Genomic DNA, 27,001 nt, shown 5'->3' on the forward strand with positions numbered 1-27,001 from the left:
AACAATGCTGGTCTTTTCAACAGGGTAGTCAAGATAAGACTTGGCCAGGGTTATTAAGAATCAAACTCTTTCCTTAACTCTTATAATGAAGATAAGACCTTGAGCAATACTTTAGGATATTAAAGAATTAAGATACAAATGAAATACTTCTGTTACCCCTGTAGTTTGCCCCATATTTAACAGAACTAGCATTATCTTGTAAGAATTAGAAATAAACTGGGTATACACGTATGGTTGTCGCTTGTCGGGCTGACGAGTCTGGCTGAGTTCTTTGATGTCTCTCTGAACCTGTGTTGTGCTGTAAAGCACTGTGAAACCACTCCATGCATGCAGTAGACAGTTTGAAGCAGAACGCATCGAGGATGATGCAGTTGACTTGGCAACGAGTCAATGTCAACTGGCTAATCATGAACTTAAGTACATGAAAGGGCAACACTAACCAAATCTAATCTGTGCAAACACCACATACAGTACACACACCTCAGCTTATCTGTCTAATAATCATATTTATTCACAAGCAAGCCTTGGAGGAGAGTCTTTGTCTAAAGTTGAAGGCTGCTCTGAGGTTTTACTGAAAGCCCTTTTTCTCTTCAAATGAAGGTTATGAAAAGCCATGGAGCCACAGCAGCATGTCTGGAGGCGTGGCCTCAGTGTCGGCCCTGCCCTGCAGCCCGTCCTGTCTCATGCAGCAGGTCCACTCTCCCATCCCATCCATCCTGTAGCATGGACAACAAAACTAACCAATCAGAGGCCCTCGCTCCGCAGTGCTGCGCTGGGACGCCTGCTCACACTGTGTACCATCCATCCGTCTCTCATTAAACTCTCCTTCATTTCAAACTTCTCTTCTCCTTCCTAATTCTCAACCCTTCTCGTTTCTCTTCCCTCTCTACTCTTATCCCCAATCTTCACCAACTTATTTGCTTCTGTTTCTACTTCTCCTCTCTTCTTTTATGTTTTCTTATTATTTTCCCTTCTTCTTCCTCCTCCCCATTTTACTTAACTTCATTTGAAACTTCTCTTCTCTTTCCTTTTGCTTCCTTCCCCACTTCCTCTTCCACTCCTTATTCTTCTCTTTCCTCTTCTCCTTTATCTTCTTCTAAATTACCCATCCTTCCTCCACCTCTAGATTCTCCTGTCTCCTATCTAATCTTTTTTGTTTTCCTTATTTCACAATTTTCCTTCCTCTTCCTCCCCCTTTTCCTCCTTCTCTGCCCTTCCCTTCTCCTTTATCTTCTTAATTACCTCCTTCCTCCTCCTCTTTCTTCTCCATTCTCTTATCTAAGCTTTTTTCTTGTTTTCCTCCTTCTTCCACTATTATCCTTCTTCTTCCTCATCCATTCTCTTGCCTGTTCTTTCCTCCTTTCTCCATCTTTTACTCTTCCTCTGCCCTTCTCCTTTCTTTTCTCTTCCTCCTTTCTTCTGTTCCTTCCCTTTCCTCCTCCCTTCACCTGTCTATCCTTGTTTCTTCCTCTTCTCCCCCCCCCCCTTCTCTTCTCTTCTCATATGCAGTGGTGTCATCTACCTTCCCTTCTCTTTGCGGTCTCATTTCTTTCCTCACTTTCAAATTTCCGCACTTTCATTCTTCCTTATCTCTCCTTCATTGCTCCTTTTTCCTAAACCCTGAGTGTTTTGAGCTGTGGTTTTCATTAGGTGCTTATGGACACCATTTAAAAGGAAAACAGATGAGACAATGGCTATTTCATATATAATATAAACTTAGTTTGAAGAAACACCAAACAATCATGATTCTGCAAACATCACCAAACAAAAGCTGACTGGAAAAACCTCATTTGCATTTGCATGCCTTGCATGGGAAACTATCTGAGAAAACAATGTAAGCTTATTGAAAATGTGTAAGAAAAAAAAGTGTTTTCACCCAAAGCTTCTTTAAATATATCTGATGCAGAGTATGATATCATTAATGATGACATACAATATATGTAGCAACAGTTTTTTATTTTTCCAGACATTTTTTTTTGCCTTTCCCCAAACTATGATCGCTGGTGTGTTTTAAACACCCTGTATCTGTTAGTAGCAGCAATCGAGTTGACCATCTGACCATCTTTTGTCAAATGTATTAAGATGCACATAGTGAAAAAAATGCACTTTAACCAATTTTTTTTCTCACCCAGCAGGCAAATTTAAATAGCAGAATTTCAATTACAATACCAGCTATTATATAAAGAAGCTTTATTTTCACAAAACCCATATTTTTCACAAATTCAGCTTCAAATGTGATTAATCTGGAGTAAACACATGTGTATATCACATTTGTAAACATTTAACACTGTAGCAAAATCACACGCAATCACAGAAAATATACAATATAGATGTATCGTGCAGTCAACAGAAAAAAAGCGTCTTTTAAAAAGAAAATAATCAATGTACTTTTGGGATTACTTGGGGAGAGGTAAATGCATGGACTTTTATGCAAAAATACATATGCGAATGACAAAACTGTAAATATGAACCTTGCATGAAATAAATTTTGTATCCAATCTGTATATAGACTCTGGTTTTCTTTGACAGAACATGCATACATAACTCCCCAGTTGCTTGGCAATAAGCTGTGCCTGTATTGTGATGTCTCTTTGATCTTTCACCCCGTCTTTATCACCAAGCTGTTTTTCCGTCAGCTATTTTAAGGACTTTACAGTCCATATTTAAAAAAAGAAAGAAAAATGTTGCAATTATGCACCAGTGTTACTAGCTCATAATTTAGTCCTGTTAAAAGGACGCACAAAGCACACTTGGATCGTGAAAGGTGGGAAAGGTCAAAGAGAAAGTGTGTGACCTCCCGGTAAAGCGGGGGATTGAAACAGGAGAGCCGAGGCAGGAGTAGCGGTGACCGTGCCCTGTTTCGCACACCGGTAGCATGCCACAAGTCATTAACCAAGCATGTCACACCGTCCCACTGCGTACAAACCCAAACACAGCATGACCTGAGTTATTCATATTAAAGGAATAGTTCACCTAAAAATTATTATTATTTTTGATGATATACTCATCCCATGCCCATCCAAGATGTATATGACTGTCCTTCCTCAGCCGAAGAGAAATTAAGGTTTTGGAGTAAAACATTGCAGGATTTTTTTTTCCATCTAATGGAAGTGAATAGTGCCCAACGTAGAACATTTTTGACAGTCCAAAAATCCACATTTAGGCAAATTCAAAGGGCTTCTAGGGTCTTGCAAAACGATCAGTCATTTTCAGAAAAAAAAGTTTTAACTGTAAATGCTCCCCTTGATCCAGACTGTCAAAAAAAGATGGACGACATATCTCCGTTTCCTTACACTGTAGAAAAATGAAGCTAAAATATTCCAGAAATTATGTCATTAAGAGCTCAGTCTGCAGTAGTGATCTTGAGGTGGAACCGCGATATCAAAACGTGAAAGTGAAGTAACCCATACTCAGAATTTGTCCTCTGCATTTAACCCATCCAAGTTAGTGCACACACAGTAGTAATGAGTAGTGAACACACATACACCCGGAGCAGTGGGAAGCCATTTTTGCTGAGTCACCCTGGGAGCAATTGGGGGTTTGGTGCCTTGCTCATTTCCTGCCGGTATTGAGAATCGAACCCTCAACCTTCAGGTTACCAGTCTGACTCTCAAACCATTAGGCCACGACTACCCCTCGAGGTCAAACAACTAACTAAAACCAAACGCATTGGAAAAAACGAACACTTGAACATGCATCAGCATGATAAGGACTACCTAAAATGACAGAAACCATCTTCAGGGAAAAATTATTGGAAGTGTAATTGGATTTTTTAGTTTGACTTGCGTGCCATTCGATTACATGTAGAGGGTGGGGTTTATGACCTATACTGCAGCCAGCCACCAGGGGGCGATGTTTTGGCTTCACTTTTCAGGTCTGTTTTGAGCCAGCGGCCAGTCTAGAACAAAGGACCCACGAGAGAATTCCCCCAGTCTCCATGTGCTCTACCGATACGGTACGGATCCACTTGTCCGTGCAAAACTTCTGTCGCGCTGCACTCCACTTTATTCCTATGGGTCGTCAAGCGAATTTAAAGCGCTTGCAAAGCATCCCGGCAAGGCGGCGCTGCATTTGAAAAAATTATACGCGTCAAAAAGCTGGCCGATGCCCATCTTTATGCAAATTAATCCGTTGAACGCGACGCGACTATCCAATATAAGTAGAGCACATGGCTCGCGGGTCATTTGTTCAAGACGTCCTACAACAAAAACCACGCCCATAGCAGTAAATTTGAGGAACGCCCATCAAAGTACAAGTAAAGGGAGGCGTCGCAACACCACACTTCAGTCGTGTTGCAAAAGTGGATCCGTACCGTTAGGCTTCTTCGACTTGAACCGCCGTTGCACAGACCGATCGGTGAATGACATCAAAGTACCGCAAGAGCGGCTGCGTATGCTTTTGAATGGCCATTGCCGTATATTAGTATTTGTCTCAGTTTATTGTTAAAAATGGTCCGTTTATAGGTGTATCATTGATGTAAACTCTTCTTGTAAACAATGGGGCGGTTCTTGCCGCCTACATCATGCGTAACCTTTCCAATGTGAAAGAGGTCGTGAACTCAACCGTCTCATGAATGTGCTTCGCAGAGCTGGACCAAGGCAAAAAAAATGTGTCGATAAAAGCATATAACTTGATTATTTTGCTAGAGAAGACCCTTATTTGTCGGCTGGGGTCATGTGGAGAACTTTTAAGCTGCCAAACCGTCAAATATGGTCTATGTTGGGCACCATTCACTTGCATTTTCAGATGGAGAAAAATCCTGGAATGTTTTCATCCAAAACCTTCATTTCTCTTCGGCTGCGGAAAGAACGTCATACACATCTTGTATGGAACTGGGGTGTTAAAATAGTCAGGAAATTTTCATTTTTGGGTGAACCGTTCCTTTAACAATAAACTGTAGACTTACACTGGATCTGAATGAATGCAGTTTGGAGCATGGGAGAGCGCATGGTAAAAGCCCAAGTTTACCATGAGCCTGTAAAGGAGGTCATAGTCACCCGCTTGATGAGTGTCATTCTGTTTGCTTGCACGGTTCGAGGGACAACAATCCCGCCAGCCTTCTCCATCCGCCCCCCCCTCCCCCATGTTTCTGTGCCGTCCGTTTGGTGTATTAATATGATTTTCCTGTTGTTTGTTGTTGTTGTTTTCTCTTCGTGTTTTTTTAGAGACCCGGCGTGCCAACCGAAGCAGACAACCAACCGAGTCAGTGTGTGTAATGAACCATGGTGTACCAACCACTATGTGTGTCAACCATAAAGCCACATCCCCCACCTGATAGTACCGTATTTTGCGTTTGTGTGTGTGTGTGTGTGTGTGTGTGTGAGTGAGTGAGAGAGAGCGCGTGTGCTGTGTGTTTGTTGTAGATTAGCACTTTTCTTTGAGTTGTGACTGAGAATAATTCAGCATAGATGTAGCACAGAAGCTAGTTGTTCAGCCGTATGTAGCGCTGTTTCGTTTGTGGTTTACCGTGCTGTGCGAAGTGCCTGTTGTTTTTCCGTTCGTGAGTGTCAGTGTTGTACACGGTGCTTGTATGTGCTTGTGTTGAGTAAATCTTTCTTTTATCTCGTTGAAGTGTTTGTTTTTGGTGGTTTAAATGTTGTAAAAATGTTACTCCAGTCGCTTATCATTTCAGTGGAAAAACAAAAAAACAAAACATGTGCTCTGTGATCATGTGTGAGTAGGGAGAAAAAAAAAGCAATAGTTTTCCTGTATTTTGTACTAATGTAGTTACCATGTAGAAATGCCTTTTGCACTGTTTGCACCGTTCACTTTTACATTCCTTTCTGTAAAAACAAACGACAGATTTGATATATTTTGTAGCTCACATGTTTGGCTGGTAACTTTCGAGATGCACCGCGTCCTAATCAGGCGCGACTTGACATGCTGGGAAGCTCCGCCCACAATTGAATCTCATTGGTCCACAATTTCACTCATATTTGATGTTAAATATACATCGTCAGTGGCTGTGATTGGCGTGTTGCATAGCATTTTCACTTTTAGAGTAAAACAATTGAGTGTCGCGCCTGGTTAGAATGCGGTGTTGGATTTGAAGGTAAAATACCAAGGCTTGTAAGCGTATCATTGGGACCAAACTCACAATTTTTGAAGGAATGACACCATCATTGAGTTTGATGAGGAATATGTTTAATAAACGCTCAGTTTGCATTTGAAAATTCAATGTGAATATACAAGCTATTTTGGAAGCCACGTTATTATAGCGGTTTTCATAAAAACCATCACAAGAGACAATCCTGCACTGTACAACAACACGACTCTTTATAGAGAACGAGAACATACAGGGTTTATGATGGAATATATGAAAGGAACCGATACTGTTAAGTTTGTTTTCGACGTTTATTTTTCATTGTTGTGAAAATGTTAAGTAAACCCAATTCTTTGGGACCAGACTAGCGCACTGCCAGTTGCATCACAGGAATGTCAACATTGGGTCGTTTCCTTACAATATACTGTTCAAAGACCCAACCACGTCAGAGCACAAACATCAATGAGTAATAAATATATATTATACATATAAATAAAACTCAAGAGGTGTACAGTCTTTGGGACTGAATAGTTTTTGCACAGTGAAATATCGAACTTCCTGACAAAATTAGGCATCTCAAACGTTTGTGCTGTTTTGTGAGACGTTCCTAGTGTTTTTCAGCTCACTGCAGTGCATAGTATGGATAGTTATTTAAAACCAGGTGGTGTTTTCATTGATGGTTTGAGTTGACATTGTTAAGGCAATTTTGTGTCTTTTTCTGAAGAGAGAAAAAAAAAGCAATGAAAAAAAAAAAAGCAATGATAATAAAAGCACTAAAACAGATTTTATGTGTTGTGTGGGTTTTTCAGATTATCACTCTATCATTGGGTATTCTGTGAGATTGATTGTTTTCAGACAGGCCATTTCTTAGCAGTAAATCGGTTTTACGGTGGATTTACGGTGAAGGTTATTTAAGGGGTTTCTCTGTCCCTGAGGTGAAAAGTCAGAGGAAATGATCCTTGACCGTCGATCACAGCAAAGGAAGCATGAATGGCCATTTCAGTGCTGACGAAAATCCATCACGAAAATGAGTGTCTGATTGAATTTGTCTCCTCATTGAATTTCAGTCTTTTGGTTGTGAAGGCACTAGGACAGTATATACAAGCCGATATACATCAGTGAATGCATATAGATTTACTTTATTTGGTATTTAATTGGAGAAAAAAAAGGTATATATATATATATGTCATAATAATTTTAGAAACAAAACCAATGATTGCCTCTCCTTTAAGCTATGAATATTTGCATGAATGGGCCTAGTGTTCTTGTGCCTGTTTATGTTGGGTCATTTCCTGATGTCATAAGCATAATGTGGTCATCCGTAGGTAGTATTTTCATCTCTGAGACTTTGATCTAAAATCTGTCCTTTAAAGGCTTAAACATGTCTTTCTGAATAATTCATTCAAACATAACGAAAGCAAACAGAGAAAGAGCCAATCGCTGAAACCTGTTCAGCTTGCAGAATCCTTGTTGCTCTTCAAACTGCATAGTGCCATTGAATGTCCTGCTCCACAGCCAATCAGAAGAGCCGTAGCGTCTGTGAGACCAGGGACTGGCCGTGGTTGCGTGATGTCACAGAGGGAACCGTCTCCACACATTCCGTGTTCATTCCAGCCCCAGGAGAAGATCCGACCCCCTGAAGAGAGACAGTGAAATATATTCCATGACAATGTTGCTACAACATGATTCACAATGATAGATAGATAGATGGATAGATGGATGGATAGATGGATGGATAGATAGACAGACAGACAGATGTATGTATAGACAGACAGACAGACGTATGGATAGACAGACAGACAGACAGACAGGCATATAGATAGACATATAGACAGGCAGATAGATAGATAGACAGACAGGCATATAGATAGACAGACAGACAGGCGTATAGATAGATAGACAGACAGACAGGCAGGCAGACAGACAGACAGGCATATAGATGACAGAAATATAGACAGGCAGATAGAGAGACAGATAAACAGACAGGCAGACAGACAGACAGACAGACAGATAGACAGACGTATAGATAGACAGACGTATAGATAGACAGGCAGACAGACAGATAGACAGACGTATAGATAGACAGGCAGACAGACAGATAGACAGACGTATAGATAGACAGGCAGACAGACAGATAGACAGACGTATAGATAGACAGGCAGACAGACAGATAGACAGACGTATAGATAGACGTATAGATAGACAGGCAGACAGACAGATAGACAGACGTATAGATAGACGTATAGATAGACAGGCGGACAGACAGATAGACAGACAGACATATAGATAGACAGATAGACAGACAGACAGATAGATAGATAGACAGACAGACTATCAAGCTTGCAACACCAAAGGTTCAATTCACAGCGAACATTCATACTGAAATGTTCAAGTAATTTTGGTAAAAGCGTTTACAAAATAAATAATAAAAAGGAAGAATTTTTTTTCACCGGGATGTTAAAAAATTATTCTGAATGAAAAAAGCCCCATGAAGCAGGTTTCATGTGCACACATCACACGTGTGAATCATTCAGACCCTCCTGCAGTCTAACGGAGAGTCGCAGACTTGAGCACCTCGAACACGTCCAGCTGGTGGGTGTGGTCAAGCACGCATCGCCATGGAAGTACGTGCCACGGCAACATGGTTACATAACAGGTCCCGTCGCCACGGCAACCAGGAGCGAGGATGCTTTCTCAAGGGTAACTCGCTTTGTCGCTTAACCCCCCCCCCCCCCCCCCAGCCTTTTCTCCCACACTACCCCTATACACTGTAACACTTTAAAGACTTTTATAAATGTGTTGTTTTCTTCTCTGTAAGCGGGCTACAATTATGCAGAATTATACATAAAAAAATAAAAGTAGGACACTTGTGCATGACAACAACATTGTGACCATAAAAGCATGACATTTTTTTCTTTTGTTTACCAAATCATTGTCTTTGAGTGTGGATGATGTGTAATTCACAAAACAAGAGCTCTAGTGTTCAGTCACTGATGCACAGCTAAACTGTTCCCATAGCAACACACTTACAGACCATAGAAACATAGAACAGCATACTAATCTAGACAAGAGAAATAATGAAATAAAAAAAGACGTGGCTGTGTGATTCGTTTCAAACAAAAGATGGTTGAACATTGTCACTGGTCAGTGGTGTATAATGCACACAGTCCCTAAACCGATTTAATCTCATTTAAAAGATGGAAGTGCCACAATGTCCTCTGAGAAGAGTCATGCGTGTTTAGATAATGCTATATGAGATTCCCAAGGCATGTTGAGATGTTATTCATTTGCTCTGTTGTGCAATGAGACGTGATGATTTTGTACCCGAGGGGGAACAAAAGATAAACCCCAAGTTCCCCAAGAAACGAATACTTCTTTGGTAATCAGGCTCTTTAAGTCTCCTTCTCAACTGATGAACTGCTTCCACATTCCACAAGCTGACCCAATCAATCTGTTCTATCTACGCAACCAACAAACCGGCTCAACTTTTAACAACTTTCCTTGCAGAATTCTTTCACTGTATTTATGTGCATGTTTCGGCAGACGCTTTCACTCATTCAGCAGCAGACGATCTAGTCTGCCAATGCTAATCCTATGTACACTTCATTCTAATCAATAAATGCTGTTTAAATCTATTCCGAGAGTTGTCATGATTTAAATATATATAATAATTTAAATAAAAATGTTCATTAAAGAGTTATATATATGTACACATTAAACCACAATAAATACTGTATTATCATTACTATTAAAAATAAATAAATAGTTGTGATCAAAATTATTCAACCCCCATTGCAAATCAGTGTTATTGGCAAAATTCTCACAACAGCACAAATCTACAACACTGGTGTTGTATCAAGTACACCTAATGTAACTAATCAAAGGCTTCATTAGTTGCATCAGGTGTGCTTGAGCTAGAACACATGAAATACCTGAACTGGCTAGGTTTGTTGAGTGTCACGTTTGACTGCATGTTAGAAATATGGCAAGTCAAAAGAATGGTCAAAATATTTAAGAGAAGATATTGTTGCCCTTATACTACACTACAATGTGCAAATATATATTTTTTGCATGATGGTAATGAGAATTTGGGGCCGAGAATGCTTCAATGTAATAATAATAATGCAAAAAGTCTTAATGGTCTAAGGCGGCATTGTTTTTTATGCAAAATATTAATTCTTATCTTTCCTTTTGATTTTGGGATAAAACACAACATAATAATATTACAGTAACTTGAGGCAAAGACAGCAAGAAGGCATACGTTTTAAACACTGCATGAACTGCAATTAGTCATTGACTCTTAAGTTGTTGGGGAATTAACAAAATGAAAGAAATAAAAATAGCTTCTATTACATTACATCTAACTAAACCTAACTTCATATTCTTTTTCAGTGATTGCTCATTTCCCTCTGATGCCCTTGCACAAAGGCACAGGGACTAATTCCCAGCATCCTTCTATGATACGCTAAAGATCACAGCGTGGAGCGGCGGCTTAATTACTCCAGCAACAGATACTCATCTCTACTAATGCTAAAGACGTAGTGCTGAAAATGTCCTATTACTGAGATCCAGACACTGAAGTCTCAAAAGTACAGAAGCCAGAGCTGGTTCCAGAGTTAATTCTGGCCATCAGGCTTAGTGGAATCTCAAAATGCTGGCTTACTCTCCTTTAATCCTGTCTTTTTTTCTCCCCCGGCTCAATGTCAGAGCAGTCACATCCCATAATAAGCTACTTTACACCTAAAGATACGGTAGAGTGATTGCTATGGCAACTGTATATGTGATGAACCTCGGCAAAAGAGAGAATCTGCTGGGAGTCAGGAAACATATAAAGAATATATATGTGACCCTGGACCACAAAACCAGTCACATGGGTCAATTTTCTGAAATTGAGATTTATACATCATATGAAAGCTGAATAAATATGCTTTCCATGTATGTATGGTTTGTTAGGATAGGACAATATTTGGCCGAGATACAATTATTTGTATCTGGAATATGAGGGTGCAAAAAAATCTAAACATTGAGAAAATCGGTTTTAAAGTTGTCCATTTATGTTTGTGGTTGTGCTGCATTCACTCACAAAAAATAAATGTTTTATATATTTACGGTGCGACTTGCGACTGGTTTTGTGATCCAGTGTCACATATGTATATACTGTATACATACATGTATACAAACACACACACACACACACACACGCACGCACGCGCACACACGCGCACACACGCGCACACACACGCACACACACGCACACACACACACACTGTTTGTACTTTAGTGTTTGTCATCATCCTATGTTTCTATGTATGTTTTATGCTAGCTAAATAAATGAAAAATATATATATTTTCAATATATTAAATGTAATACTTTTATTTAAAATAATTTGTAGTAGTAGAGGATAATAAATATCACCATTTAAGATTATGGCAATCACAAAAGTAAAACATTCAAATTTTGCTTTTAAATTTGCTTGATTGTCACTAAGATAATGGCTTAATTTTATACAAAATCAAGCAATAAATAAAAATGACATCATTAAGGATGATGACAAACACTAAAGTAAAACATTCAGATGCATTACAGTTAAGAATATTTTGGGGGAAATGTGCTTTATTGTTATGATAATAATGGCTTAATTTTATAATAAATAGACATATTGCTGTCAAATCGATTAATCATGATTAATCACATCTAATGTAAAAGTTTGTATACATATATATATATATATATATATGTATACAAACTTTTACATTACACACACACACACACACACACACACACACACACACACACACACACACATTTACAAACGTTTATGTTAAATGCGATTAATCACGATTAATCGATTTGACAGCACTTTTTTTTTGTGAACTATGATCTGAACATGTTCTTTGAGAGATTCACTCGACAATGATCACAGAAAACCCCCTCATGCACATCACAGCTTGATGTTTGTTTCTCTGGTGAGCTCAAAGATTGACTCTCAGTACTCAGGTCTACGAGTGCGTGACGGAGGCCTTGGCTTTCTTTCCAGTGACTGTTATGGGCCATCGGATACATGAAGACAACAGGTGTTGCCATGGAGACTACAGTCCATACTGCAAACATTCCTAACATAATCCCAGAGTAATCTGTGCAAAGAGTCACGCATGCTTACAAAGAAATCAAATATTCAATTTCTCGTGCCATAAAAAAACACCCAAGCTCACTGTACTCACCCACAACAGCCAAGTTGTGTTCAGATCCGCAAGCGATCTGCATAAAAAAACAGGGAGAAATTTGTGAGAAACACCTATTACATGCTCTTACATGCTCACAGCCCAAACACAACAATCGCTGACAGAAGACAAACAGACCACGGTTTGACTCACGTCACACATAGAATCACATGTAACAGAAGTCGGGATGTCTGAACCGAACATTCCCCGCTGGGAAGCGTGTACGAGGAGGGTGATTTAAACATACAGCTGTGCAGAGATGCACAAACACACAACCGGCCCCAATGCTGGAGTCATATGTCCATTACCATGACAACCAGTGAGGATGTGAGTGGGTGACCGGGCGTCTCTGGTTGGTTTATTAATGTTTGGTGATCAGAGCTCATTACGCAGAGGAAATGGGCTTCTAGTGGATAAAAACACATCGCTAATGCTGTCTGCCAGAGCTGGGAGGATGCCGTCCACACAAACACGCTCGTATTAATGGAAATTATACCGGTGCATCATGGGAAATGGCAGCAGAGCTGGTGGGCCTGAAAGAACCTGAAAACTTCTCGTTTTGTTGTTCGACCAATCAAATATATATATATATATATGTAAATATAAACCTAAACCTGAATCCAACTTTCTGTATTTGTATTGCAAAAGTCGACTTTGGAAGAAAATAAATTTGGAAGAAAATAATTTATTCATTTACTATAATTAATTTGTAATAATATATGAAATATGTTAATTTATTTAATAATTGAGAATAATCTATAATGTAAATGTATATTATATATTGTATCATATTAGAATACTTCTGTTTATTTATTTATTAATTTTGAATGATTTACAGAATATTTCTTAAATTGAGCATTATATTAATTTGAGCACTGATTTAAATGGATACAGTTCGAAACGAAAAATTATTATTTTAATTTAAAATCAACTGAAATATCTTTATTTATAAATGCTGAATAATATATAGAATATTTCCATTTATTATTTAGAATGATTTTTATGCATTTATGTTATTTATATATCCTTTTTTATTAATAAAAGTTAACATTTTAAATAAATGTAATCATTTTCTCTATTCTTTGCTTTTGTTGCATCGGTTTTGTTATTATTTTAAACCATTTTTATGTAAAGCACTCACACTCTATAGCACTCTCATATAAAAATAGGATTATATGTCATTTTTTTATTACACTTTTTAATATTGTTTAAATGGACATACATATAGTTAGAAACAAAACAATTATCTTAATTTAGAATTAACTTTGAAATGTATTTAATTATGTATTCATTTGAAATATTTAGAATAAGTTACAGAATGTTTCTTAAATTTAAACAAATGTAATATTGCTTCGAAATGGATATATATACACAGTTATAAACAAAATATATGAATGATATACTGAAACCATAAACAATATGAGGTGGTGATGTAATGGTCATTTAAATAGATAGCAGTTAAATAGCAACGTTGACTCGTGATGCACAAGGACGTTCTGCTCGCATCCGCTGTGGACTTTGTGTCAATAATAGTGCAAGTACAAAGCGAGGTCTTTTGCAGACACACACAAAAGCAGAAGCCTCCTGTCAGACTCCACAACTATCTGTCCTGATGTCTTCTCTCGCCATCACCAACAAAACAAGCCCGTCCACCCAGCGTCCCCAGCTGACCCCACGCCGCACGAAAACAACACACAGCCAGTCAAAACAGCGACTGTGCAATCCATCGAGGACTGCTGTCAGGTCAGTAGCAGGGAGACTGGCCGAGAAATTAACTCGTACACACACTCGTCTGACTGACGTGTGAAGCGACCAACCAAATCTCATTCCCATGACATAATATAATACACTATTTTTAATAACAAATAAAGAATATTAATTTAACCAAAAATATTCATATGCATTTAAATATAAATAGTATAATAATATATTAAAAATATAATAATATTAGTAATGATTTATAAATAATTGTAATTTCTGAACCAAACCATTCCTTTAAATTAACTTTCATTAAGTATGCTTGAGATACTAAAGCCTAATAGTAATAAAACCTATATAACCCATTATATAGCATACATATTTTGTATTATTTTATAATACATACACACAATTAATATCACGTAACATATAATTAATAATATATTTAATTTAACTATTAATTAATTTAACTATTATTTAATACAATATATAAACAAGTTATATAATTATATATTTCAAATTAATATCATAAAATACAAAGTGAAACATAAATATAGAGTAAATGCAGTTTCTATATATTTAATAAATTACTAATAATTTAATACCATATATGAATAATTTATATAATTACATATTTATAATTTGTAAAAAGTGAAATATAAAAATAAAGTAAACACAATTTTTATAATATTTTAATAATATAAATAAACAATATATATATTTATTTTAACAATATAAAAAATAACACACACACATCAAATGTATATAAATATATATTATTTAGTTGATATATATATATATATATATATAAAATATGCTATTAATATTATAAAATGAATTCTAAAACATATTTGCTGAATATAAAATATAGAATACTGAGATCCTAGTCAGTGCCTAGAGCTATTTTTTTAGCTCCCGTTGTATCTTTGATAATTAAGAACAGGGCGAGGTGTCCCACACACACACATTCAGGCACTGTGTTGAAGCCTCAGGTACAGCACTGCACTGTGGGAACACACACACACACACACACACACACACACACACACACACACACACACACACACACACACACACACACACACACACACACACACACACACACACACACACACACACACACACACACACACACACACACACACACACACACACACACACACACACACACACACACACACACACACACACACACACACACCGCTCTGGCTGCAAGTGTGAAACTAACTGTCGGCTGCACCTTCACGTGTGAACAAACTAATTTTAAGAAATTACACCAGCCATTAGGGGCTCAGCTCCGTATCCAGGAAGAACACCGTCATTTTCAGAACACAGTATTATGTTTCATCTCCTGATAGGAAATCTTACAGTCTGGAGCCAGTGAAGATGCTAACTCCCCGCTGATTGGCCAGTGGCCACTATGCCTTTTGGGGGTTAGAACAATTGATCTGAAGTCTAAACAACAGTTTAGACACAATATAGACGGTCACTGGTGCTAAAAAAACGTACTAGTACAATTTATGGTTTAAAGCAGAACATTATTTACACCATTATTACCTCACGCTCCAGACTGCCATTAACGCGCTGAGGACTTTTTGCTGTGGATTACAGGTAATAATGTTGTAAATAATGTTCAGTTTCTTGCACAGACCTCCATGAATCGTCAGGAGTTACGGGCATTCATTTTGTTTTGCCTGTATGTTTTGTTTTTTTACTGAATGCGTCCCCAGACCCTGCTGCACTTTCTCCGTCCCTCTTGAGATGCTATTGAGGATATCGACCCCTGTCCCGTCCTCAGTCCCTCTCATCAACATGGCAGGACATTGTAGCATAAGCAACTTTTGAGGATTAAAAACGACATGAGGTCCATCGACCTGGCAGAAAGTGGTGAGAGCACAAAAGGAAATCTGACATAAAATATGTTTGGCAGTCTAGACCGCGTTCTGGACAACACGTCCCTCTGTGCACCAACTCGAACTTGAAGAACCAATGCAAAAAGACGTAAATGCCAAATGTCTCTTTTCTCTCGCTCACAGTATCTGAAGGCCGGTCTTTATTTTCAAGGTTCGGTGACTCATCAAATGCGTAACACCGAAGATTGAGCGTAAAACTGTGTGTCATTGAGTACAGATGCTGCATTCTCTACGGTGCAATAAGACAAGTGATGACCTTCAGTTCAAATCAGCGTGTGTCTCTGGGCAGATGTGAGAAACAACTGTGGGAATGTGCCGTGTGTGTTCGCCCCCTACTGGAAGACATTACATACTGCATTCTCTGGCCTATGAGTCAAGAACATTTTGTATGGAAGTTCATTTCCACAATAACGAAAAATCACGCTTTGGTAAATCATAATTATGACATGATTCATAATCATAATTATTAGTGAACAAGTCAAAATGATTAAAAACGAAGTCAAAATTATGACAAAAATCTAAATTATGACATCAAAATTCAATCATAATTTCAACATTTGAAATCATAATTAAGACTCAGCATATCATAATCACATATCCTACTTTAGATTTTTTAATCTCATAATTTCATTCATACATTCTCACTTTTTATTCATAGTTTCACAGTTTTGTCTCATAATTACGATTTTGACTTTTTATTTCATAATTTCAATTTTATTTTATTGATTTTTTATTACATTTTATTTATCTAATAATTATGATTTAGTTAAGCCATAATTCTTACATTTTATCTCATAATTTTTTACTTTTTATCTCATAATTACGGTTTAGTAATTTACCATGCTTTTTTTATCTCATAATTGCAATTTTTAATCTCATAATAACGACAACATTTTGACTTTGTATCTCATAATTTTAAAAAAATATTTTTAAATTTTGACACTCATAATTTATGTATATCATCATTTTGATCTCATAATTGCAACTTTTTATCATAATTATGATTTAGAAAGTAACAACACGATTTTTTTGGTGGCAGAAACAGGCTTCCATATTTATTTGACAATTATTATGTTGGAATATTTGATCATGCTACATTTATTGCCACTTCACAATAAACCACGAAAAGCAGTGCAGTGATTTGATCAAAGTTAACAGGGTTTTAGACAATTCACTTTAAATTATTACTTGTGGTAAATTCACTACTTTACAGTATATGGATTCTTTTACCACAGTATACGGCTGATAACATACCTGTGTTGCTCCAAATAAAGCTTTAACCTCGACGGGGCGGCTTACAGTTTGGCCAGAGCTGGTTGAGTCGTCCGGCTCTTTTTCCGTTCCCTGATTGGTCAGTCCTAGCTGTCCGTAATTGGATCTGCCCCATGTGAAGACCCGGCCACTCTCTGTAAATACATAATACATTGTAAACAGTATCCCAAGAAAATAAAGATTTGTGAGATTGCGTGTAGTTTGATGACTCGCCTGTTTTGGTGACGAGGTGCGTCCAGCCGCTGTGAACGTGGGTCACTCTCTCGCCCCGCAGCAGAGAACGATCCAACGCCACAGGAAGTGTCAGGAAGAGACTCTCGCTGACCAGCTGACCGTGTTTATTGCTGCCCCAGAGGAACACGTCACCTTTCACTGTAGGCATACGGGATTCAAATGCTTCGGTGGAACTCTACGATCTTTCGTCTCTATCCTGACCAGTCAGTTTGATTCGTTTGAAAAATCCTCTCACCTGTCAAACAAATGCAGTGGGAGGAGCCTGACACTACCTTCTGTGCGGTCACATGATCTAACCCTGCAGATCAGAAAGTGCTTAAATGAGTAAGATCTGGTGTTGTGAGGTTGATTTAGCTTTAAGAGTAACTGTGTGTGAATGTTACCCGGGACAAGGCAGGGCTCTTTAGAGGACAGATGCGCAGGAACCGGCTGTGGACTCAACAATCTCTTAGCGTGACTCGACAGGCCAGTCCCCCACTGATAAACACAACCTGAAGCTTTACACACACACACACACACACACACACATATATATATACAAAAAACACACAATGTAATGTTGATTATAGTATTAAAATATATTTAATATCTAATTATATTATTACATAAATAATTACGTAAGCCAGGCACTGTTATGAAGCCTCAGGACAGATCAAATAATTAAACACTTATTTTTATTTGTTTTATATATTTAAAATTATAATTTTAAAATATATTTAATATGTAATTAGAATTTTAAATGTAAAATGTTTTCATTTTTTTTCTTTCAATGTTTAATATACAAAACACATATATACATATACCAAGCAAGACAAATAATTAAATTGTATTATTTTTAAATGAATTATAATTATAGAATTAATTTAATTATTTATTATATTTGATATAAAAACCTATATTTATTCTCAATATTTAAAACAAATATAAATCAAATAATTAAACCTATTTTATATATTACATACATGTACATATCATTACAATTATAATATAACAATAATAATAATATACTTTTTTCAAAAGTACTTTTTTTTTAAACAAATAATAATATTACAATATAATTAATATATAATTGGAATTTTAAATATAAATTTAAGTATTTTGCTTTTTTCAGTATTTAAAACAAATATACATATATACCAAGTAAGCAAAATAATACAAAATATGGTATTTAAGTTATTTATAATAATTAAATAATAAAAGTACTCAATTAAATATAAAATTATTTCTTACATTTAATATAACAATCTATATTTATTTTACACGTATACATTTCAAGACAAATATTTACATATTAAACATTTAAATTATAATAATTAGAAAAATATGTTCATTATAACATTTTACTTCAAACAAATGTATAGATTTGATATATTTTTATATAGTCACAACTAATACCTGTACTTGCTAATGCATGTCTGAGGCCAGCAGCCACACTGGTTACAGGCTCATTCAGCGTCTGCAAGCAGAACATAGCACGACTTTATTACAATCCTCACACATAAAAAAATATGAAGCAAGTGTCTCATTCCCACCTTCACATGTAAAGGTTCTGCTGAGTGTGATATCCCTGGTGAGACACCAAGCTGTCCAAAAGCATTGGAGCCGCACGCCAAGACCCGGCCGTCACCTGACAGACACAGATCAGATATCACTGAATTAAACGAGAGGGAGTCTCCATAGGCAGGTCTACTCAAACTCTAAACAAAAAAACTCAATATTACTGATGTCTGCAATATCCGCATGCTCTTTTATTATTCAGAATATGAATACGAGTATGGATTTGATGACCCAACCACTCACCTGTCAGGATAACAGAGAAGTCCCAACCACAGGACACCTGCTGAACTCTTCCACAGCCAGACAAAGGGCAGGGTTGAAAGGTTATGACCTCTGAAGTGTGACTGAGCCCTAACTGACCTTTGTGGTTGTGTCCACACATCAGCAGGTCACCTGACTCTGGGTGGAGAAATGTTGTTGTCATACTTCAACGCGTCCACTAGAGTGCGCCCTTGATCCATAAATAAAAGGTCAGCAAATACAGAAACAGTTTGAGGATTCTTTTACTAATTCGAACGACATGTCCTTTCAGAGTGTTAGCATTAATATCTATTATTTTTAAAAGTGTTATAGGCCAGCCAACCAGTGATGACAGCCGAATGCCCGCCTCCTCCGGTTATGCAGCGGACCTGCTCTGCCTGCAGTCCGCCGTGTGCACGCCGCGGCTCGGCTTGATCTTCCGTGTGTCCCTGTCCCAGCTGCCCGGAACTGTTCGCTCCCTGTGATACAAAATCACGATTTATCGTTCAGGAAACTCTGTTTTTATAGGCTATAATTGTTTGAGACTGCTTATTTTAATTTATACTGTGACAAGTTTTATTCTGGATATAAGGACTGTAGACTGGTACCATTAACGTTACTGCAAGCTTTGTGTAATGAAAAGTAGGCTAAATAAAACTTACCCACGTGTAAAGTACACATTTTGACAGCTGAGTTCCTTCCATCAGATTTAGGCGCAAATTGATGACATCGCCATAAAATCTTGAAACGTCACTGGTTTCCAGAAATATTAGTGGGTAGAATGGTAGAATCATATTAGACAGTATAAGAAAGGGTTGAGTCCCAAAGTGGGCGGGGCTTATACAAGTCCCACATTTTAGTAAAATATCCCACTTATTATTAAAATATATTTAATATCGAATTATAATATTAAATATATGATTTATTTAGGCTATTTTTATCTATATTTGTTAAAACAAATTATAATACTGTAATATACATAATATATAGCTATTAAGACAAATAACTATATGGTATTTAAATAATAATAATTAAAATGAATAATTAATTGTATTATATAAAAATATGTATTAATTGTATTATATAAAAATGTAAATACTACGTTTAAATACTACATATAATACATTTTATATTATATATAAAAAACTAAATTCATGTTCAATATTTAAAACAAATAAACATACATACATACTAAGTAAAATAATTAAATATTGTCATATTTAAATGACAATAATTGTAATAATTTTATATTATTATTATATGATTATTTATTAAATTATGATTATTATAATATTATGATATACCTTTTATATGCGAAATATATATTAAAAAACATATTACATATATACATATCAACACAAGTAATTCAATAATACAATTATGCAATTTTAATGCTAAAACAAACATTTTATATTTTATATATTGAATAAATACAAACAAAATACAAGTAACAACCAAGTAACAAAAAGGATGGTATTATTAAAATTAAGTACAATAATATAACAGAAAATCGTATATAGACCATAAGAGAGTGTTAAAATGACTCACTCAGTCATACCATATAAAAACGTGATAATAATAACAGAAGACACTTTATATACAGAAAGGGACTTTGATAATAATAGTGATCTGGTGAAGAGAAATTTGCTTACATAAATACCTCTGAAGAAATTAACTTTTGAAGCATACAAAAATAATAAATAAAAGTTCATAATAAAGGCATATAACACCCATCTTTGTGCATATATTCCAAGTATACTCATCATCTTTATGTTGAAAATATTTGTGGCTAAAATCCAGTAGGCCAAGGCCACAGTAAAAAAAACCGCGTGTAGACCATAGACTGTAAAAAAAGACGTAGAGGTCACGTGGTATCCGTCACTTTTCCCAGCGCATTTTGAGTTCTAACGATACAAGTTTACAGGTACTAACCGTACTACTGGATCCGCTTTCCATCGGTTTATCAGGTACCCATTACTGCACTCATAGAATTACAGTAATTAAAGATTTTACTTATGTCTAATGTCCTGAGATTTGAATAACACTCACTAGAGATTTCGGCTTTTGAGCCGACAAGCGCCCTCGAGGAATCCATAGAGGAACACGGTTGTTCGTACATTAATCATTAGCTAGTAAGAAGAAAGAAAATAAGAAACGGTACACTATTTTTTTTACAGTAAAAAAAAAAACAATGATTTATTTTGTGTTATAAGCATATGAATATATAATCTTTAGCAATACATTTCTCTATACTTTAAACTTGAACTGATACTGACAAAATTTTGAGTTTTGAAATACTTCTATAGACGTAAGCATTCTTGTTAATTAAGTTAAGTTAAAATTTGTAAAAAATATTCTTTCATGTCCAATGCAACATTTACATGCATTTTTAATTAATAAAGATTAACCTCCAGGTCCTACTCCATGTAGACATCCATTTTAAATCAAGAAACATCTGTCAGTAACACAGAGCGTACACTGAAAATACTTAATATTTCATAGACTCACACTGATAAAAAAAACAATATATATCGTAATACATAAACATAAGGTGCCAATTTGAAATCAGCAGACATAAACTTTGCACAACCCGTAACCACTGTGGTCACTGGTCACCTTGCATAAATACCACCATATCAAGTAGATATCTCACATATAATGCAAGTCCACTTACAAGCATTTAGCAAAGCTTTTGTTGAGCCACATATTTAATCAAACAAGAGTCAAACTATTGATATAAATAGACCATTCGTTTGATAGGTACATACATACAGCATGACCTATTATTCATGCCATACATTATTTGGAGAATGAAGTTGACAAAACAAGTGAGCATGAAGTAATGGACGATTTGCTGGGAAATGTAGTTTTCAGACTCCTAACTGTTTGTTTAGCCTGCTTAGTGCATCTCCAATGATGTCCAACTCATGTCTTAGTTCCTCCACCACGTTGTTGATGCTGGCCGTGTCCTTCAGAACGTCTACGCTCTGCGTGTACGGGTTGTAGCGCACCGAGAATGGCCGCTTGATGGTCTTTGCAAACTCTCTAAAAGATTAATTTCAAATGCACAGGGTTAATTTATTGATGAAAATGTGGGGATAAATACTCAGATATGCAGTAAATACTTCATTTTTAATTATACATTTTAATTATTCATTGTTTTTGATTGCCCACACACCTCATTTTGACTTTTGCTTCCTCAAAGGTGTCCGAAACAAAGTAGACATCCTGAAAGGTGGTGATGATACACTCCTGTTTGGATGTCACGTTGGGGTCAAAGGGCAAGATCCTGGCGTTTCCTGACAGTGCATGCTGGAAGAAAAGGGAATAGATCATCTCTCTATAAGGTGAAGATCATGCGCTTTACATCATGTAGAGAAAGCTTTTGTGTTTCATTACCTTTAGCTCGCTGATGGAGGACAGCAGACCGGCCCCATACGCTCTCAGTTTCCCTTCCTGCTTACAGAGGCCAAACTCCACAGTGAAGAAATAACACTGAAACACAAAATGCCAGTGATAAATACTCATTTTGCATTATTAAATATGTATTCACATCAAAACACATCTCACTAAAAGGTTAAATGTCAAATCTCAAGGCCTATTATTACTTACAGTAGCAAGTTTCTGTATAGAGTCATCTGATGCGCCCAGTGACGCGAGACCAATCTCCTGACTGAACTGAGCAAAGCTGGGCTCGGCCAAAAGAGGGACGTGTCCAAGCAGCTCGTGACATGTGTCTCTAAAACAGACAGATATATTCAATATAAAAATATATATGGTCACACTTTAGATTAGGGTCCAATTCTCACTATTAACCAACTATGAACTACGACATATGAAGTAAATACATATATTAAAATATAAAAAAAATATTCTGTGGATTTATTATAGTGATGGTGATATCATCATCATTTACAGGCCCTGCATGTATGTATCATACATTTGACAATATTCGATTGTTCATGTACTCACGGCTCGGGTGTGTAGAGGGGGTCTGAGCTGTGCCGGACATATTGAGTGCAGTGAAACACACGGAAGGCGAGACCTGCCAGGAAGTCTCGTGGGGAGAGATACCCGGCCACAGGCCTGATGGTGAAGCCAGTACGCTCTGAAACAGTTCATCAAGTTATGTTATAGTAGTCTATAAATCCTGACCAAACCCAGCAGGATAAACTGACACCCCTTTCTCTCACCTTTGAGGAAGCGCGAGACGTCCTCCAGCTGTGGGATGTTGTCCTCGCGGAAGTCGCAGTGTGTGATGAGCAAGGGCAGGTTCTTCAGGTACTCGCGGCAGGCGTGTGTGGGGTAGAGTTTATTCAGCTCCCTGAACACAACTCCCCATGTTTTCACCTCCTCCTCTGTGAACTCAATACGGGGAATGGGATCTCCACTGACGGAAGAGGAAAATTTACATTAGACTTCATGAGGAAACATTAGTATCTTAGATGGATGGATGGATGGATGGATGGATAGATATATTTAGTGTGTGTGTGTGTATTTATATAAATATTAGAGCGATTAATCGCGATTAATCGATTCTAAAATAAAAGTTTGTGTTTATATAGTATATGTACCATATATACACACACACACACACACACATATATATTATGGGATATATTAAATGTATATAAACTTTATATTAAAGTATATTTTAAGAAGTTTACTAAACTCACTATTTGTAGCTCATAGCCAAGTCTGCAAAGTACTTTCTTCTTTTGCGATAGACATTGTCCTTGAATCCCTGTTGAAACAGAAGCAAAACAGTAAGCGATGAGATCACATCATACTGATGACATAATTGAGATGAAGCGTTGCCGCACTCACCGGGTGATCCGCGTCCAGGTCTGATCCATACATCAGCACTCGATTCGCACACTTATCCAGATCTGAAATCTTCTTTGGGAACCACGGCACATTCTCCATCTCTGAAAAAAAAAACATTCAAATTTTGAGTATTTTTATACTCAAGGCTACTTAAAAAAGTCACAGTGTCGTTAATTCACGTACCGCTTTCTTCCGGCAGGCGGTTGTCATGCGCGTCCATCTCGAGCACGTTCACGTGTTTCCTCAGCAACTGAATGATCTCGTGCAGCTGCTCGCGGTTGCTGTCGCAGTCTACGAAGATTTCGAACTCTGAGTTGTGCCTTTTGGATTTTCTGGACTCAATGTGCACAAGGTTGACGTGGTTTTCCTGTTGATTTATAACTGATGGTTAATTGTACATCAGCATAAGGGTTTTAATCAAATCCTAACAAAGTCGATCTGCTCTTCACCTGGAAAAGTTTTAGTGCCTTGACAAGCCCACCGACTTCATTTTTCAGAGAGAACACAACAGCGGCCCGACCCCTCTCTGTAGACGCAGTTTTGTTGTCTTTATTCTCCTCGATCTTTGGAAAAGCAGATTTGTTCATCTGTAAAACATGTGTAAAACAGATTGGTTAGGTCAGGTAGAAATAGGCCATCAAAGGTCATCAAAATCATGTATTGCTTTACATGACTTGATGCTTATTTGTAGCATCAACAACATCTGCCTACTTTAATCCACACCTAAGTCATGTGCTCACGGCTTGTCAATCAGATCATGTGGATTAAATAAAGTGTCGTAAACAGCACTCAATCGCTTAAGAGCACACATATAACTTTCTTTGTATTCATTCAAAGGCTTTTCTTTTGAACATTCCTATAAGAGTGCAAACGCTAAAATCATTTTATAACTTTTTCCATCCATTTTAATTAAATATATTCTGTTATTTGAGTTTCAACTCAATCAGCAATGGAATTTAAAATGGTGGAGAACGGCAATGAACTTATCACTGCAGGATGACACTTTTTAAAGGCAATTATACAATTGTATTATTGTTTTTTTTACAATTTTTTACATTTTATTTGTTTTTTTGTTCTTGTCTATACCCGACACGAGTGGCGTGTAGATAGGGCACGACGTGACAAGCAATTCCTGACAGTAAACTCATGCTCCGTCCTATTACTGACGTATAAGAACAATGGAAATTTCAACAATCGCTTTGTCACGTCCAATGACACTGCTTACTCGGTCAACTGAGGGGTTTGTTTTTAATCCTAAACTACAACAAAGTCCAGCTGCGGACAGGTCATCGGATTAAAGGTGCAGGGTCCTGCATCAGTTCAGTCATCACGACCTGCTTAACATAAGCGCCGCACGCCGCACGAGACCTTCCCCAAGGTTGCAGACTTGGGATTAGGTTCAAGAAATCATACCGATAGTTGTGAAAAGTAATAGTTGGAAAAATATATGATGTATATGAAGACAATGTAGCACCAAACACCAGTCCGAATGTAAACCAAACCCTCCAGGTGCATCAATCCAACAAGATACAATGGAAAAAAGAAAAGGATCTAGACAAACACAAAAAAAGTAGGCAAAAACTTCATGAAGTATGAAGTACATGCAATCAAATGAACCAAAAATATTTGGGTTTATTATTATTTATTATTATTTATTTTTTTCCCGTTTATTTTACATGTAATTTAAACACATTTAATTACATTTAACGCCATGAGAAAACAAGCTCCAATGGCAACAGATTCAAACATAAATGCCAAAAGTATCCAGAAAATCTTTATTAAATAAATAAATAGTATTAAATGGTAATAAATTAATTAATTAATTAAACATGCATCGCTTTTTAATTAATATTAACCCATATTAAGTATAATATAAATTTAATTATTTGGTCTTTACAATAAGGTTAATTAGTTAACATTAGTAAACTAACATTAACAACGATTAATAAATACTGTAACAGATCTATTGCTCATTGTTAGTTCATGTTAGTAAATACATTAACTAATGTTAACTAACGAACCTTATTGTAAAGTGGTACCAATACAAACTAGCAGTTTTAAGCGACCCCAAAGCTTGCCGTCCACTGACCACGTTTCTTTTATCACGCATGTGGGAGAGTAATCGTCCCTGTCCTCGTCTTCCCGTGAGCAGGATCCCAGACAGCATTAGTGCATTGACCGTGGCAGAGCTCAGAGTCCTGCGATTCACCGTCTCGCTTCAGCAAAGACAGGCCAGTGTCTGTCGTCTTAAAACAATCTCATTTGGAGAGCGAGGAAGCCTATTATTAGCGCCCTCTTGTTTTAATCTAACACTGGGATTAGGCTGCAATTAATCACTCTTCCACGCACATCTCTGTTAAGTGTACTTAATTTGATGCATGTTTAGATTTGGTGCATGGAGGATTGGAACGTGTCATTGCTAACAGCATCAGACACGGATATGTTAGACGTAAAACTGAGCGGAGAGCTTAGTCGCATCACGGTCCCCGTCACCTTCAGTTTCCTCCATGCTGCTTCCTAGAAATCTAAATTTGGCATTATAAGAAGACTTAAAAAATAATATCATTTTTTGTGTGTTGAAACTCCAGTCCCTCACCTGTTGAGAACTTGAACTCTCACCCGAGTAGGTAATATCATTTAAAAAAGTTTGCAAATTGACCTAATGAGAATTTTTTTTTACATTTTTTTTTTTACATTACCTCATTGTTAAGTTGCTTCTCTTCCAAAGTCAGACCAAGGTTCATGGAGTCAAAAGATCTTCCTCTGCGCGGTCCCTCGCTTTTAGTTGAGTACATGCTGGTGTTTCTTATTATTTAAGCGAGCTTGTCAGTCGTGTGCGCTGCAATTGTTGTACTACAATGAGACTGTGCGATTTGCTATTTATGAGGACCTGAAAAGGGAGAGGAGGGGTGGAGAGTTAATCTTCCTCCTGACAGCAAATGGAAAATCAGCAGCTTCTCACGTCATGGGGATATTCATATGAGAGATGCACCTT

At 36.9% G+C, this 27,001-nt stretch overlaps 3 protein-coding genes across 6 annotated transcripts in view; 1 reads left to right on the plus strand and 2 right to left on the minus strand.

Annotated features, from left to right (window-relative positions):
- The window catches only part of kcnc1b (potassium voltage-gated channel, Shaw-related subfamily, member 1b), a 19,323-nt gene extending 12,552 nt beyond the window's left edge, over positions 1–6,771 (plus strand). Inside the window, exon 4 of one of the 2 annotated variants that reach the window (XM_079602828.1) lies at positions 5,166–6,771. In XM_079602828.1, coding sequence (XP_079458954.1) covers positions 5,166–5,275 — 110 coding nt within the window. In that variant the 3' untranslated portion in view covers positions 5,276–6,771. Of the gene's footprint in view, positions 1–600; positions 857–5,165 lie in introns of those variants that run through there. The other variant, XM_079602827.1, reaches the window with a different exon arrangement.
- On the minus strand, positions 6,125–19,954 carry sergef (secretion regulating guanine nucleotide exchange factor). 2 transcript variants are annotated; one of them, XM_079602834.1, is made up of 11 exons: positions 19,842–19,954; positions 19,523–19,658; positions 19,183–19,338; positions 18,915–19,009; positions 18,778–18,838; positions 17,766–17,879; positions 17,618–17,680; positions 17,362–17,520; positions 17,131–17,282; positions 12,266–12,302; positions 6,125–7,679 (listed from the first exon to the last, which is right to left on the minus strand). In XM_079602834.1, exons 1-11 carry the CDS (start codon positions 19,881–19,883, stop codon positions 7,495–7,497), a joined length of 1,200 nt encoding a protein of 399 aa, XP_079458960.1. In that variant the 5' UTR covers positions 19,884–19,954; the 3' UTR covers positions 6,125–7,494. The 2 variants fall into 2 exon arrangements, with proteins under 2 accessions (XP_079458960.1, XP_079458961.1); XM_079602835.1 differs by having other exon boundaries at positions 19,183–19,390; positions 19,842–19,890.
- A 592-nt stretch (positions 19,955–20,546) lies between these two features.
- On the minus strand, positions 20,547–26,863 carry tph1a (tryptophan hydroxylase 1 (tryptophan 5-monooxygenase) a). Of its 2 annotated transcripts, none has more exons than XM_079604319.1 (11): positions 26,706–26,863; positions 24,456–24,593; positions 24,190–24,373; positions 24,007–24,107; positions 23,856–23,923; positions 23,373–23,569; positions 23,152–23,287; positions 22,792–22,918; positions 22,579–22,674; positions 22,358–22,491; positions 20,547–22,224 (listed from the first exon to the last, which is right to left on the minus strand). In XM_079604319.1, exons 1-11 carry the CDS (start codon positions 26,799–26,801, stop codon positions 22,050–22,052), a joined length of 1,452 nt encoding a protein of 483 aa, XP_079460445.1. In that variant the 5' UTR covers positions 26,802–26,863; the 3' UTR covers positions 20,547–22,049. The 2 variants fall into 2 exon arrangements, with proteins under 2 accessions (XP_079460445.1, XP_079460446.1); XM_079604320.1 differs by lacking the exon at positions 26,706–26,863 and adding an exon at positions 26,096–26,247.
- Between the last annotated feature and the right edge of the window lie 138 nt (positions 26,864–27,001).

Source organism: Phoxinus phoxinus, assembly GCF_949152265.1.
Source record: "Phoxinus phoxinus genome assembly, chromosome: 25".
In the NCBI taxonomy this organism is placed as follows: Eukaryota; Metazoa; Chordata; class Actinopteri; order Cypriniformes; family Leuciscidae; genus Phoxinus; species Phoxinus phoxinus.